We start from the raw sequence: 14,452 nt of genomic DNA, 5'->3' as shown, positions 1-14,452 counted from the left end.
ACGTTTGAAAAGATGTCCAACATCCTCGATGCGGCGTCCAGAGTGAAATGGGACCGCACGACTGCGGCGAAGAGAGCCGTGTTCCTGGCGGCTGCAGCTTACGGCGTTAAAACGCTGTACCCCATCATCTGGAAGCAGCTCTGCGGGAACAAAAAGCCGAACCGCGATCGCCGGGCGTCGAAGGCAGAGAACGGCTCGACGTGCTCCGGGAAGGCGCAGATAGACGTCGTGGATGATAAGAAAGCATCCCCGGGAGTCAATGCGGAGTTTTTCAAGCAGATCCTGGAACTTGGTCAAATCCTCTTCCCCAGGCTCGTTTCCAAAGAGCTAGCTTTGCTGTGCTTGCACTCGGTGGCGCTGATATCCAGGACATTTCTGTCTATTTACGTGGCCAGCTTGGACGGGAAGATAGTGAAGACGATCGTGGAGAAAAAGCCCCGGCACTTCATCATCCAGCTGATGAAATGGCTCCTCATCGCGATCCCGGCCACGTTCGTCAACAGCGCCATCCGGTATCTAGAGTGCAAGCTGGCTCTGGCCTTCCGCACCCGGCTGGTTAACCATGCTTACCGGACCTATTTCACCGATCAGACCTACTATAGAGTCAGCAACATGGACGGGAGGCTCGCCAACCCGGACCAGTCGCTCACCGAGGACGTGATGATGTTCTCCCAGTCGGTGGCCCATCTGTATTCCAACCTCACCAAGCCGATCCTGGACGTGATGCTGACCTCCTACACGCTGATTCAGACCGCCACGGCGAGGGGCGCCAACGCCAGCGGGCCGACCCTGCTGGCCGGGCTGGTGGTCTTTGCCACGGCCAAGGTCCTGCGTGCTTGCTCCCCCAGGTTTGGCAAGCTGGTTGCGGAGGAAGCGCACAGAAAGGGCTACCTACGCTACGTGCACTCCAGGATTATTGCTAACGCTGAGGAAATAGCGTTTTACAGAGGACACAAGGTAAAGTGGCCTGCTTTTGCTTTTTGCTGACACATAAGCTAATACTTGAGCTGATTATTCTAGGCTGTGGATTTTATCTAGAGCAATTTTTTTGCATGCTTTTCTTAAATTTAAATAGGCAACTAATTTTATATTGTCATTTTTTCCTGATTTTGTCATGTCACCAACAGGGATGCACCATCTACTTTTGTTGTTGTTGTTGTTTTACTTCCGCTACCAATATGTACGATTTAGTATCGCAGATACCGATTCGATGCAGAGAAATAGCGCTGAATTGACTCAAAACTTTTATACATTTTTTTTAGAACACAGTCCTAAATGTGCTGAATTGCAAGTCTATTTGACAACTCTGCACACTTAAATACACCAACAGCTTGGTCAAACATGTAAAAACAATAAAACTTTAATTTGTGTAGTCAGTGGAATTAGGAGTAGAACAGCCAATAATATCTAATCTAGAATTATTTTTCAATATCGGGACCAACACAGATACTATTGTCAGATCGATGCATCTCTAGTGACCAACTTCTGTGTCTATTATTACAGGTGGAGATGTGTCAGCTGCAAAAGTGCTACCGGGCCCTGGCCGACCAGATGAACCTGATCCTGTCCAAGCGCCTCTGGTACATCATGATCGAGCAGTTCCTCATGAAGTACGTGTGGAGCGGCTCCGGCCTCGTCATGGTGGCCGTGCCCATCATAACGGCCACGGGCTTCGCCGACAACGGTGGGGACCGCGTTGCCCTCGTTGCCCTCTCGAACAGATGTGTTCGAACCTGCGTCTCATCCTCCCTCTCTCTTCCCCGACCCGTTCTCGTCCGTTTTGCAGAAACGGCGGACGGACAGGCGCAGATGATGGTGAGCGAGAGGACGGAGGCGTTCACCACCGCCCGTAACCTCCTGGCATCCGGAGCCGACGCCATCGAGAGGATCATGTCCTCCTACAAAGAGGTTTGGACGATCACACGTTGCGATGCGAGTCAGAAGATATTCACGCGCAACTTAGTTGTCGGAAGCCGGGAGTGTAACAACTCCAGAAAGAAAACTAAAAGTGCAGCCCCGTCTAGTGTTTGCATCAGTGTGCACTCTGCAGGTTTACACGGCTTTGACGACAGCATATGTCACAAAGAGGATGAGTAGCTTGTTCCTGTGGTGAAGAGGAGGAATTGAAAGTCGTGTTGGTGGCATGTTTTCTGCTTCCTTATCTGTGTCATCTCTCTTATACGTCCCATTGTGCCACATTCCTCCAATGAGAGTGATCAGCAAAGCGTGGGCTTAAAATAAGTACAGCTGTGTTTACAAAAGTAAACCAGTTCATCGGCATTTCGTTGGGTCATAAATAACATATAGTGAAATAAGACAGCGGTTCTCTTTCTATAACACATCAGTGAACAAATTGTGCCGGTAAATGAATAATAGAAAACGCTAACAGATGAAATAATTCTGAGAATGTAAAGTACATGATCCAAACGGTTTCTGTAGATGTCTTAAATTTAATCTTCTCAATATGTGTCTTAAAGGGCAGTGTCATGTATTTTCCAGGCATAAAGTGCAATTTTACAGCACATGCAAGTAACTACAGTTATGAAAATTTCGTGCATATCAAATATGATTTTTTTTTTTTTAAACTAGTAATTTAACACCTTGAAATTAGGTCTCTGTCTCTTTAAAAACTCCTGCTCTTTCTAAAACTTGGCCTTCAGGAAGTCATCACAACATGGCTTCTCTATTAACCCTTTAACAACGCCTTTACCAGCGTCGCACTGAGAAGGAGCTCCTTTAATGAGCTCAACCGACGCACAGTTCCACCAGATGTTTGCTAATTGCTGCTGGCTAGTCTGAAGGAAAAAAAAAAGATTTTTGTGATTAAAGGAGGTTACATCAGCTTTAATTTGAATCTGAATACATGCTGCTGCATACTGTGGTCCAGATGTGTTCACTTTACCTTATAATCTCATTCAGATCCGTCTGGTTAATTTATAGAGCACCACGTCACAATAAAACCATCTTAATTCACCTTGCAAAAAAGATGCAGCCCCTACATAATTACACAAGAAATTACAATCCAAGTATTCCAGTTATTTTAGCTTCGTTTTGTTAGCCTGGCCAGGCTGTTCTTTATTTGTTTTGATTCCTACAGTTCCATTGGAGCCTTATCAAATATCTGCAAGCCTGACCCAAAAGATCAAGCACAATATGGCTCCGGCTGTTATTTTCTACCTCTTCTATAAAAAGAAATCCGTCGCAGAAATGGCAACTAATGTCACCGGAACGAATTACTGTTTCCGACACGACAATATCTGCATATCGTCACGCTCCAGATCCCCTTTTTCCTCCGCTCTTCGGAGGTTTGATTATGTCCGTCTGTGTTGCACCCCTGCATGTGTATCAGCATGGAGTACTAAAGTAACAAGCATCAAAATGACAGGCATTCTCACTGGTCAGCCGTGAACTGTGTGTGTGTGCGCGTGTGTGTGTGTGTATTCAGAGCTCCTTCTTTCAGGCTTAGCCTTGCTGTGAATAATCCACCATCTGTTGATCTTTCGGCCCTCTTACTTTCCCTCTCGTTCTGCTTTTCTGTCTGGATTTACTTCAGTGCTCTCTCTCAGAGAATGCAATGGGATATATTTCTTTTGATTTAATGTTATTGAGCAAAACGAGACTCCGGGATTTTTTATTCAAAACATTTCTGTTAAATTCTGATGAAGAGACTCTCTGCACTAATGTGCAAAACGGTAGGTTTTGTTTTTTGTTGGTTCTGCAAGAAAATAGTTGGCCATCTAGAAGTGAATATTTCTGTCTTAATTTTGACAAACTTTCCTCTGTTTATCAAAGTTACTGCTCACAGTGACACTTGTTTAACTATCAAAAGTTAAAAAATTTTTATTAACCTATTGAGTATTGGAAATTTGGCAAAAATAAATATGCTAATGCTAACTATTAGCATGCTAACCCTTAGTTTTGATGGCACTTGTTAATTTGCTTTCTGACATTTTTCATTTCGGTGAAGTTATTAACTTTTTTTTTTCTTTGCAAAATTTCACTTGTTTTGCTTAGGGAATTTTTAAGAATGTATGTTCTCCTAATGCGTATTATTTATTAATGAGCTGCAGTTTTAATTAAGTTTATTCTTGCCCTACATTCTCTCACAAACATTCCTTTTTGATTATCAGATTCAGTGCTACATCTATGGACTATTTCTTAAGATTTAAATAAACATATGACATTTGGAAACATTCTTCCTTGTCTACATATTCTGTAATTATACAGTAATTTTTGTGGTTCAAGTTGGCATACAACACCACAGATTTGCAGTATTTTATTTTCAGTTTTTATACACATCCTGGGAGATATGTAACGCTCAATACCTGCTTGATTCAGTTCAAGAACATTTTAAAAGCAGAAACTCCTGGTATTTTGATGTATATCTAAAAGTGACAGAAAACCAACGGAATTCTCTCTCTAAAAAGGAAGTAGAGTTATCCAGTAAGATAGACGAAAGCCTAATATTGACATGACATTCCATATTGCGGGTAATTTCAACTGTACATTCTTTTGCTCTTGAACTTCGGCAGCCGGTCGGCTGTGCGGAGAGATGTGACTGGGTGAAAGAACACGAGGTAATTTTATCTGGGCTGTCCCACGTCGGTCTGTGGATTCTTAGAAATTCTCTGCAATGTTTAATATTGTCAAGCTGTGTCAACAGGCAGTATTGTTTTACTGCAGGGTGCAAAGACTCCAGTTGCCTGAACAGACATCTGGATCCTTTTTCTCATTCTGAACTCTGAGATTTGCCTGCTATCAGCCATCAATGACAATTTGAATTTGGAGTGATTGTTTCTTAACTCTCTAACCAGCATTTCAGCCCATGTTCATCCCAGGCACACAGAACATCAGTTTGTACTTTTCATCACATATATCCATTTGAATAGATCAATATGGCAATTTCAGGCATCTGGAAATTAGATGTAATTTTGGATTATTGTTCTGACTTTAAATTATGGCAAAGTCTAGATCAGAAGGTATTTTTTTGTATCTTTTTTCTTACTCAGTAGTAGGCTAGCTAAAAAGTTAGTTTCGCTAACCCTAAAGCAAATCATAACCACTTGGTGATAAAGCACTACACCAACACACCAATTAGTGAATGCTAATCCTAAAGCGCTAATTTCAGTATGTGAAAAACTGCAACCCTTGAGCACCTATTCGATTTTGTCATTGTAATTTACGTGTTCTATAATGCCCTTGGATATTTTATTTTTTGTTCCTGTTTGTTGTTTGTTTGAAGTAAAATTACTGGGGGAGGGGGGAAAGAGACAGAAAACGTGAGGAGAGGAAACAAAACTGCTGCGTGAGCAATCTTCACCACTGCAAAATAAGAGCGTGAATATAAACGTCCAGCTACGTGAATAATTCTTAACAGTCAATAACCAAAACTTCAACAAAGATGTCAAACTTTATTCAACTGAAAGCTTACAAAACACCAATTACATTAGCACATTATAATTTGTATGAAAATATGAATTTTAGGAAGCTAAGTGAGCTAAGCGGTGTGTTAAACATTTAGCAAACAGTAAATGCGTTAAATGAAAAATTGGCTCTATTAGTGCTTTAGCAGAAAGCAGAAGTCTACCCACTGCTGTTCTTCTTTATGTGAAGTAAGAATAGCTAAACAGCGAAGTTTAGCTATTCTTTTTCTCTTTTGCTAACATTTTCAAAGTTAGCAAAAGCGCTAAATGAAAAGTTAGCTCTGTTATTAGTGCATTAGCGGATTAGCAGAAATCTGCCCAGTGCTGTTCTCACTTATGTGAAGTAAGAATAGCTAAACAGCAAAGTGGGCTAAAAGTTTTCAAAGTTAACAAAAGCGCTAAATGGAAAATTAGCTCTTTTATTACCAGAGTAGCAGAGGGCTGCCCGCCGTTGTTCTTACTTATATGAAAGTCAACATATCTCCCAGCGTTTCATCATTTTTTCTTTGTTTTATCTCATTTTGAAGAATGTGTAAGACAAATGTTCCCTTTAGTTGATCATAATAGTTCCTCAGGTAAACAGGAAGTCATGGGTTACTAGTTCCAACTTTTTACATACTCTGTGCCCATACTTGTACAATGCAGTTAGATTGTGCAGATCTTCTGTCTGCCAACACCCTTGGGGGTTACTCCAGTTCAGACCCACTGGTCACACACGCACACTGCTTGGCAGAGATAATGCCCCATGACACTGTCTGCTTCCCTCTCGGATTGTGTCGACCTTGTTTTCTGACGCCTTCCTCGATGACCATTGTCCCACCTTCCCCCTGGCCCCCTGTGTTTTGGTTGCCACAGGTCACAGAGCTGGCAGGTTACACGGCGAGGGTCCACAACATGTTTGTAGTGTTTGAAGACGTCCAGAGGGGGATCTACAAGCGCTCCTCTCTGTCCGCCACCACAGGGACGACGCTGAAAAGCAAACCCGAGATGCATATAGATGGGCCGCTGGAGATAAAAGGTGGGTTAGTCCTGCTGTGTGTGCAAATTTCACCTGTGAGGGGACTTTGAATGGGTCATATGACTGTATAAGCAAGTGAGGCTCTGTCAGGATAAAACACAGCTACACCCACCGCGAATATTGATTTTGCAGTGTGTGCAGAGTGTTGCGGTGTATTCTGGTCCCGTTTCAGATCTAGAGAAATGGACACAAATGTCCTACATCAAAAATTTTAACTAGACTGACTAGAAGGATTAAACTTGTGTCAGATGGTGGCTATACAGTAAGAGATGGAATGGTTATAAACATAAAATAAACCTCTTAAAGTTGTTTTGAAGTTTTGTTATTTGATATTTATGCCAACACGACATGTTTATTTTCCTTTTTGAGTTAATGCGTATCAAAATGACATTAGAGATCAGATAAGTGAATTGTCTCCAGAGAAAAAAAAGTAAATTAAGAATTCACAATATATCAACACCAACATCAGTATCATGCAATTTCAGTCAATTTTTAAGATTGTATTGGTCTGATTAAAAAAAACTGGGTCAATATTAATATTTTACAGCAATGTTGCTATGCGTTATCCTTTTTGACCTTTCAACTCCTGCCTGTTCGTGGATTCTAAACACATTTTACAGTAATAGTAAAAACAAAATAGAACTATCTTCTTATTCTCCAGCTTCTTAAAGAGAAATCCAAATCGGTGCTTCCTAAAACTCAAGAGCCGGGACTTCTGCTTTAAAATCTCCGGATTTGGTTTGACATGAAGGTAAAACGTCATTCGGTTTTTAAACTCGACCGTTTTGCTTTGCAGGTGAAGTGATTGACGTGGACAGAGGCATCGTGTGCGAGAACGTCCCGATCATCACACCGAACGGGGACGTGGTGGTGTCATGCCTGAACCTAAAGGTGATGTAGACGCACTCTTTTTTTTATTTTTCCTTATTTTTGAATCCCACAGCCCCACACCGGCTCCTTGAGGACCGAGGTCTGAAAGGTGTTTATTAGTGTTTCCTAGAAATTCCCTGCAGCCTCATTAGTAAAGAGGTATTTCCTTTGGGGCGTCGACGTGTTGCTCCCCTCTGGATGCTGGCTTTTGTAATGAGATATCTTGAAATACTTAAAATTACAAATCATTCCTAAAGGTTTCAAACTCCAGTTTGCGGCGGTTATTTGTGCTTTTTTTTACAATTTGAAATCAGCTGTGTGCAACGTTTTCCATCCGTTTTTCTGATGCACAGCTGTAAATCTAAGCTTGATTAAAAGTTTCCGCTGTGTTGTCTGTGAAAGAGTTTTTTTTCATAGAAGCTACTTTGCTAAGCGAGTTAATGGGCAAAGTACTTTCAGAGATAACAGCGAAAAGATCAGATAGGGCGACATCATTGGAAATATTCACACCCTTCCTGATCATCAGGTCCAGCGTGTGTTTGTGTGAGTCAGACCAAAATTATCAAGAATATCAGAGTTTTTTTTTTTGTTTTTTTTTGCCCCTCTGTATTTTGCCCCTCAGAATGTACAGGGTGTGATAATTAGCTCAGGAACAGTGTAGATAACAGCTGCGCCCAAGTGTTGCAACACCTAACGCAACGCAAGACGTCGGTTGCAGTTCACCTCATTCATTTTGTTACTGTGGACACTTTCATATTTTTCACCTCACGCTTTCAACTTTCCTCTAAGTGTAGCTTACAGAGGTTTTTAGAGCATCTGCTGCACTGACATTTAGGGTAACATTGGGTGGATAACGCCATCTAACTCTGCACTCAGCTTCGTATTCTAATGATGCGCTGTAATTATCCTGATGGCTCCCCGCACTTCAACCGGTTTAATGAATTGTCGCTCCCTCTCCTTCCCTTTAGGTGGAAGAGAGCATGCACCTGTTGATCACGGGCCCAAACGGATGCGGGAAAAGCTCTCTGTTCAGGATCCTCAGCGGCTTGTGGCCCGTCTACGGCGGCCGCCTACACAAACCTTCGCCCGAGCACATGTTCTACATCCCTCAGAGGTAACCGCACTGACGACAACCACCACATTCCACCGCAGGGGCAGAGCTTTAAGCCTGGAGCTGCCCAACTTTCCCAGTAACCTAATACATTGTAACAGGACCTCTGTGTGTTGGCGGCAGGGAAACCAGAGCTTAGGAGAGAGTGAAACGTTCACTACGATTTGCAGAAAGAGCGTGAAAGCTGATTTAGATTTTTGGAAAAAGCTCATTTGTTGGAATTTTTTTGACACCGGTGAAGAAAAATGTATATTACGATAGTTACTTCAATGGAGAGATCTGAGACAGATGGAAGAAAAGAAATTGAACAAAGGTCATTAGGAAGTGAACACAAGCTTTTACTTTTTGTAGGGTTTTTTTTATGTGACATGTATTTTGGCGTTGAGTGTTGAGCATTTTTAAAAGGAAGATTTCCTTTTATATGCAAAGAAGATTCTTAGTTTTGCATATAATATTTGAGTTCTTAAAAAAAATAAACATTAACATCTTGTAATACTAATGTTCCACTGAACCATGACAGTTTGTTTTATTCAAGTGTTTTTATTTACACTTGGTAGCTAATTTTTTTTGGTTGACCAAAATCACCTTACATTTATATCGATCTGATTTATTTTTGCTTTGACACACTGAACATATTGTATATATTTATATATGAATCTGACTTTCATTCTGGTGACTGTTTATAAAGGAAAGTAAAAAAAAAAACTATTTTGAAGTTACATATAAATTTTTTTTAAAAAGCTGAAAATGTGGAGTATTGTCTGTGATATCGTTATCGAGGCTTTTAAAAATATACATCGTGATTTCTTTTTTTGGCAATATCCCCCAACTTTACTCTAAAGGTTAGTTTTAAAACTGCTATCTGCTTTATGAAACAGCTTTTAGATCATTTTCTTCATTTTTTTTTGTTTAGAATTTTTGTGTAAAGGCGTTAAAACTGTTTCGTCGTAAGAATGACGTCGTTTAGACAATTACAAATTACGTTGGTTTTTGAGCTAGCTGGAACTGAGCAGCTGCCCGATCGTAATGCCGCAACAAAAAACGAAGAGCCTTGTCGTCCTTTAACTGAACCAGCAAGAAACCACCAGTGTAATCATACCCAACGCTGGTGAGAGGTACCGACTCCCTCCTGCAGAGCAGTGAATATTTTATAGTCGCTACAAGAGACCACCTGGTAGCCGCAACAGAAATCCTTACACTACGTACGTACAATAGAAATAAAAGCAGCCAAAGTGACGTACGTACGCAATATCCCTTATTAGTACAATGAGGCTGTACTGGAGTCGTTGGTATAAGAAAGAAACGCTCTGTGTGTAACGAGTTCATGCGTTTCTCCAGGCCATACATGTCAATGGGATCTCTGCGAGACCAGGTGATCTACCCAGACTCTGTGGAGGACATGGCTGCCAGAGGGCTGACCGACAAGGACCTGGAGGCCATCTTGGACATCGTCAACCTCTATCACATCGTCACCAGAGAGGGAGGTAAGCAAATGGCTTTTCAAGGTTTGGAAAGTGCTCGACGTTCAAACTGAAACGGTTTTCGTAATAAAGTGCAGTATGACGTTTGATCACATGCCTGAATTTGGAAAACATTATTTACAGCTGAAACCAGATAGAAAGTGACACACATTAATTTGTTTCCCCTCGTCGTCTGAAGTTAAACCAGACTAAACATTTCTTGTTTTAGGTTTGTTAGAATTACCAAAAATAATTTCTGTTTGCTAAACGCCAGAAAAATGAGCGAGAACATTTTCTAGGAGATTTTTTTTTTTTTTTTTGTGTGTGTGTGTGACTTTCTTTGTTTATTTTGTTTAAGCATTTAATTTGAGCAGGGAAGGTCAGTTACGTATGGAGCATTCTTTGAGAAAAGAATATCCTCCATCAATGCTATGTGCTTTTTGTTGAGGCTGGGATGCTGAGCTGGACTGGAAGGACGTTCTGTCTGGAGGCGAGAAGCAGAGGATGGGCATGGCTCGCATGTTCTACCACAAGTAAGACTGACTTCTTGTCGTTTGCGTTTAAATTCACCCATCTCTTTGTCATCAACGAAGAAATTGAATGAAGATTTTTGGCACAACTTTAGCTGAGAGAATTGCAATTTCTTCAGTGTGATTTTCCCCATCGACAGCAGATTTTACATATGCTGTGCTTCGTTTGTAAAGGATAAAAACAGTGACATTGGAAAGACTTCGAACAGATATAGAGATTCTATTTGAATAAGTGATGTAATTACCACTCTGTGTACGGGTATGCCAGGCCCAAATACGCCCTGCTGGATGAGTGCACCAGCGCCGTGAGCATCGACGTGGAGGGAAAGATTTTCCAGGCTGCCAAGGACGCCGGCATCTCGCTGCTCTCCATCACCCACCGGCCGTCCCTGTGGTGAGACGTGTTGCTCTCTGGAAATCGTCTAAGGGCACGATAAATTAAAATGAGCTCAATAATTTCCATTCTGACGATTAATATTGTTTAGTTGCCAAAGCTTTGTAATCCACTTTTTTAAAGTGTCTTTCAGTGTCAAGTGTTTTTTACAAAATGATGCCATTATCGATATATTACTTGAAAACGGTCTCAAAACAACAATATTAACGTTTAAAGCAATAAATATTGGGACGATTTGACGTCCCGTAAAATTTATCATGACATGCCTAGTTGTAATATTAGCAGAATAAATATGCAGTTTTACTAGGAAAATGTCTAAAAATTATGAGAAAAGTCATTTTAATAAGAAAAAAGCTGGCATAATTCATATGTTATTTTTTTCAATCATTCTCCCAACGTTACTGCTTATTCTGGTAATATTAAGACTTCTATTTTTTTGTATTATTTTGACTTTTTTGTCACACGACTTCATTCTGGTGTTACCACAACTTTATTTTTGTCCATATAAGTAGAAACAAGATGGCGGGCTTTGGGTGTGCTGACATCACTCTGAACTATGGAAACCCAAGGAATGCATTGGTGGGGGAAAAAAAAAAAGTGTGTCCAAACATTAAATCTTAATAAACCAAGATTCGATTAATTGCTAAATTCGATCATTAGATAAAATCGCAATTTGGGAACCAACATATTGTGAGTGACCAGTTCTCAGTTTTCCCTTAACTGCTTGTGTTGGACGCTTGTTCTAACGCCAATTCAGCCCGATCTATCGCTCTCCATTTCAGGAAGTACCACACCCACCTGCTGCAGTTCGACGGGGAGGGCGGCTGGCGTTTCGAGGAGCTGGACTCGGCGACCCGCCTCTCCCTCACCGAGGAGAAGCAGCGGCTGGAGGCCCAGCTCGCCGGCATCCCCGAGATGCAAAACCGCCTCAACGAGCTCTGCAAGATCCTGGGAGACGACTCCGTCCTCAAAACAGCCGAGGAGGGGGGTGTAGGTGTAGGCCACGGCGACCAAGGAAAGCAAAATCTAGCAGCTTTCCGTTAGCTTTTTTTTTTTTGCTCCAAATGGGAGCTTCTAAAGACTTGAGCCCTGCTGTCTTCACCCCCCTTTTATTCCAACACACCGACTGTATGTTCAGTCGTACTTTTAAAAGCTGGGTTTTAGCAGTTGTTAAAGCAAAAGCAACAGAAACAACGACCCCAGATTAACTAAAATGATTGTTCGGTTCGTGATCTAGCACTTTACATTTAGAGGGCCTCCTCTACGAATTGTAATTGTTCATGCTGATATACAGGCATCAGTTATTCGTTTTTTTCTTTACCCACAGCAGTATTGCGAGGGACGGCAAAGACGGCTGTCGTTCTGTTGTTTTTGTTGTTGTTGTTTACCTCCAGCTCAGCAAAATATGTCACCGTAACGAGAGTTCTGCTTCTATTTTTCATACCGTTTCTCAAACCGTTTTCTGGCATTTCGCATCGTCTCCCTTCTGCCGAAGGGAGCAGAGGATCAGGGACGGAGCAGATGCTTGGTTGTCCTTCAGCGCGCGCGGACGTTTTGCTGCTGGTCAAGCTCGTGGCTACGACAACAGTCGTGGTTCGGCTGTCGACACAAACGCATACATCCGCTGAGATATATCGACCGGAGAGCGCCTGTAGTTTACAGTTTTTGTCCGGTCTCAAGCAAAACTGAAGTTCAAATGATGTCTCCACTGACCGTTGGGGGACTTTTTATGGCCTTCTTTCGGCGAAGGTACGCTTCTCCTCTTAAAAACCTAGTTCTGTCCGAACGTTTAGCAGGTTGAACCCAATTCTCAATTATACAAAGTGCTTTTTTTTTTTTTTTTGATGCACTTTATCGTTCCCGATAGCTGTTGATAGCACATCCTGCGGCGTCTACGGAGGAAAGGCTGTTCTTGAGGATTGTTTAGATGTTCTAGATTTTTACTTTCCGCTGTTTCATTTTGACGACTGATCGGATCGGAGGTTGCGATACTGTGAAACTACCGAATTGTGACGTAAACTCAACCCCATCCTTCCTCTTCAGGGTTTTTTTTTTTTTTTCTTTGGCCTAATCGGGTTCAAACCTGTGTACACGCTCGCTACGTCCTGCATGAATCAAATCAGGAGCAGGAGCTTATGCCTTATGAATATGAATATTCAAGTGATCCTAAAACATTTTTTTTTTTTACCTCAGCACAACCTGTTAATAACTTGTTTTATGTAGATGTTTAAGGTAATGACAACATTTAAAGAACCACTGCTTTATTTTATGAAATTCGTCAAACAATTGTTTTCAAAACTGCAACTGAGCAACACAGTATTTTCCCACCCCCACATGTTGCTGCCTGGCTTTTTCAGACATTCAGCTGCCTAAAAAAATCTTTTAAAAAAAAATCGCCAATTCATTGCAGATTTATTTTTTATTTTTTGCTGTGGTGGGAATGATCTACCACTTTTTGGTTTTAAATAAACACGGTTCCATTTTTTAATTTTTTAAAATTTGTTTTTTGTTTTTTTTAAAAATCTTTTACCGTTTGTAAATTCTGTGTGAAAACAGCGCCGCAGTGAAACTGTGAGGCTTTTACAGGATCTCCAACCAGCCCGAGCCCATAGCGGTAGAGTAGTAAAACTGACAATCAACACCGCCGTGGGCAGAATGTAAACAGACGTTCTGCTGTTTTTAAGACTTAAAGCATTTGACCCGAATGTGATGACGTTTCCTATAATGTGTCAGGACGGAGCAACCTCAAAACCTTCAATCGCTACTTTAAAGAGAGCTTTAGATCGGCTGGGTGTTTCTCAGATTTTTGATGGACTTTTTTCCCTCAAAAAAGGAAAAAAATAAAATAAAAATGGCTACTGAAAATGTAAACAGCTACTAGTATTTTTTTGAATAATGGTCATGTAATGCTATGAAATACATAGACATAAAGAATTTATTTGGTATGAAAGAAGCACCTTGTAAAATTGATTTTCTTTTCTCATCTTTTGTTTGTAAATGAACTGGATTTTCTGTTTCCAGCCCAGACTTTGTTGACAAGAGGACACACAAGCCGCTGAATGACACAGAGTCTGCCTAGTAACATTTGAGCATGAGGCCAGCTTTAAGTGGTGCTTGGTCTATACAGTTTGTTTTTAAGTGAGACAAAGAGAGAATCTTCACGTTGAAAGGATGGGATAGAAAATGATGGCGTGCCCTCTTCCTGATATGATTGTGCCCATTTGTTAGATCGTGATCTGTTCAGATTTTGTTTGAAATATTTTACATGTTTTAGATAACGATGGCTCTCTGCGCCAGTTTTTTCCCCAATAAAAATCCTAAAGCTTGATACTAAACTGGTCTCGATTGCTGGATTCTTTGTGTAAGTCTTTCACGTATTTCCGGGTGGAAAACGAGCGAGATGTTCTGATGCCCCCTGCTGGCTAAAAGTAGACAGTGCTATATTGCGATAATGCTGTTGGTGGGTTCAAAATTACAGAGCTCACGACTTAATGTCTCTGAACGACTTATTTATTTTGTGAGAGCGACTAGACTACAATAAATCGTGGGCATTCTATATTAAGTTTCTTTTTTTTTCTCTATGTCTCCAGACGGCTCCGTACCGTAGAAAGTTGTCCACATTCAAGTAAAAAACAAGAAGGCCCTA

The 14,452-nt window shown here is 41.2% G+C and overlaps 1 protein-coding gene across 1 annotated transcript; it reads left to right on the top strand.

Moving 5' to 3' along the window:
- The first annotated feature begins 12 nt into the window (after nucleotides 1-12).
- abcd2 (ATP-binding cassette, sub-family D (ALD), member 2) lies at nucleotides 13-14,141 on the top strand. Its single transcript, XM_008401179.3, has 10 exons — nucleotides 13-957; nucleotides 1,504-1,684; nucleotides 1,787-1,908; nucleotides 6,279-6,441; nucleotides 7,238-7,332; nucleotides 8,280-8,425; nucleotides 9,761-9,906; nucleotides 10,331-10,415; nucleotides 10,681-10,806; nucleotides 11,589-14,141. Exons 1-10 carry the CDS (start codon nucleotides 13-15, stop codon nucleotides 11,848-11,850), a joined length of 2,271 nt encoding a protein of 756 aa, XP_008399401.1. The 3' UTR covers nucleotides 11,851-14,141.
- Nucleotides 14,142-14,452: the final 311 nt, after the last annotated feature.

Source organism: Poecilia reticulata, chromosome 23, assembly GCF_904066995.2.
Source record: "Poecilia reticulata chromosome 23, P_reticulata-male-v2, whole genome shotgun sequence".
Lineage (NCBI taxonomy): Eukaryota > Metazoa > Chordata > Actinopteri > Cyprinodontiformes > Poeciliidae > Poecilia > Poecilia reticulata.
This window is presented reverse-complemented; position numbering and strand designations above follow the sequence as displayed.

Bases quoted from the DNA above. Each gene is read 5' to 3' on its own strand.
- abcd2 (XM_008401179.3), top strand. From the start codon at position 13: ATGTCCAACATCCTCGATGCGGCGTCCAGAGTGAAATGGGACCGCACG. The intron at 1,685-1,786 runs GTGGGGACCGCG...TCCGTTTTGCAG, and splicing joins CACGGGCTTCGCCGACAACG to AAACGGCGGACGGACAGGCG. The intron at 10,807-11,588 runs GTGAGACGTGTT...TCTCCATTTCAG, and splicing joins ACCCACCGGCCGTCCCTGTG to GAAGTACCACACCCACCTGC.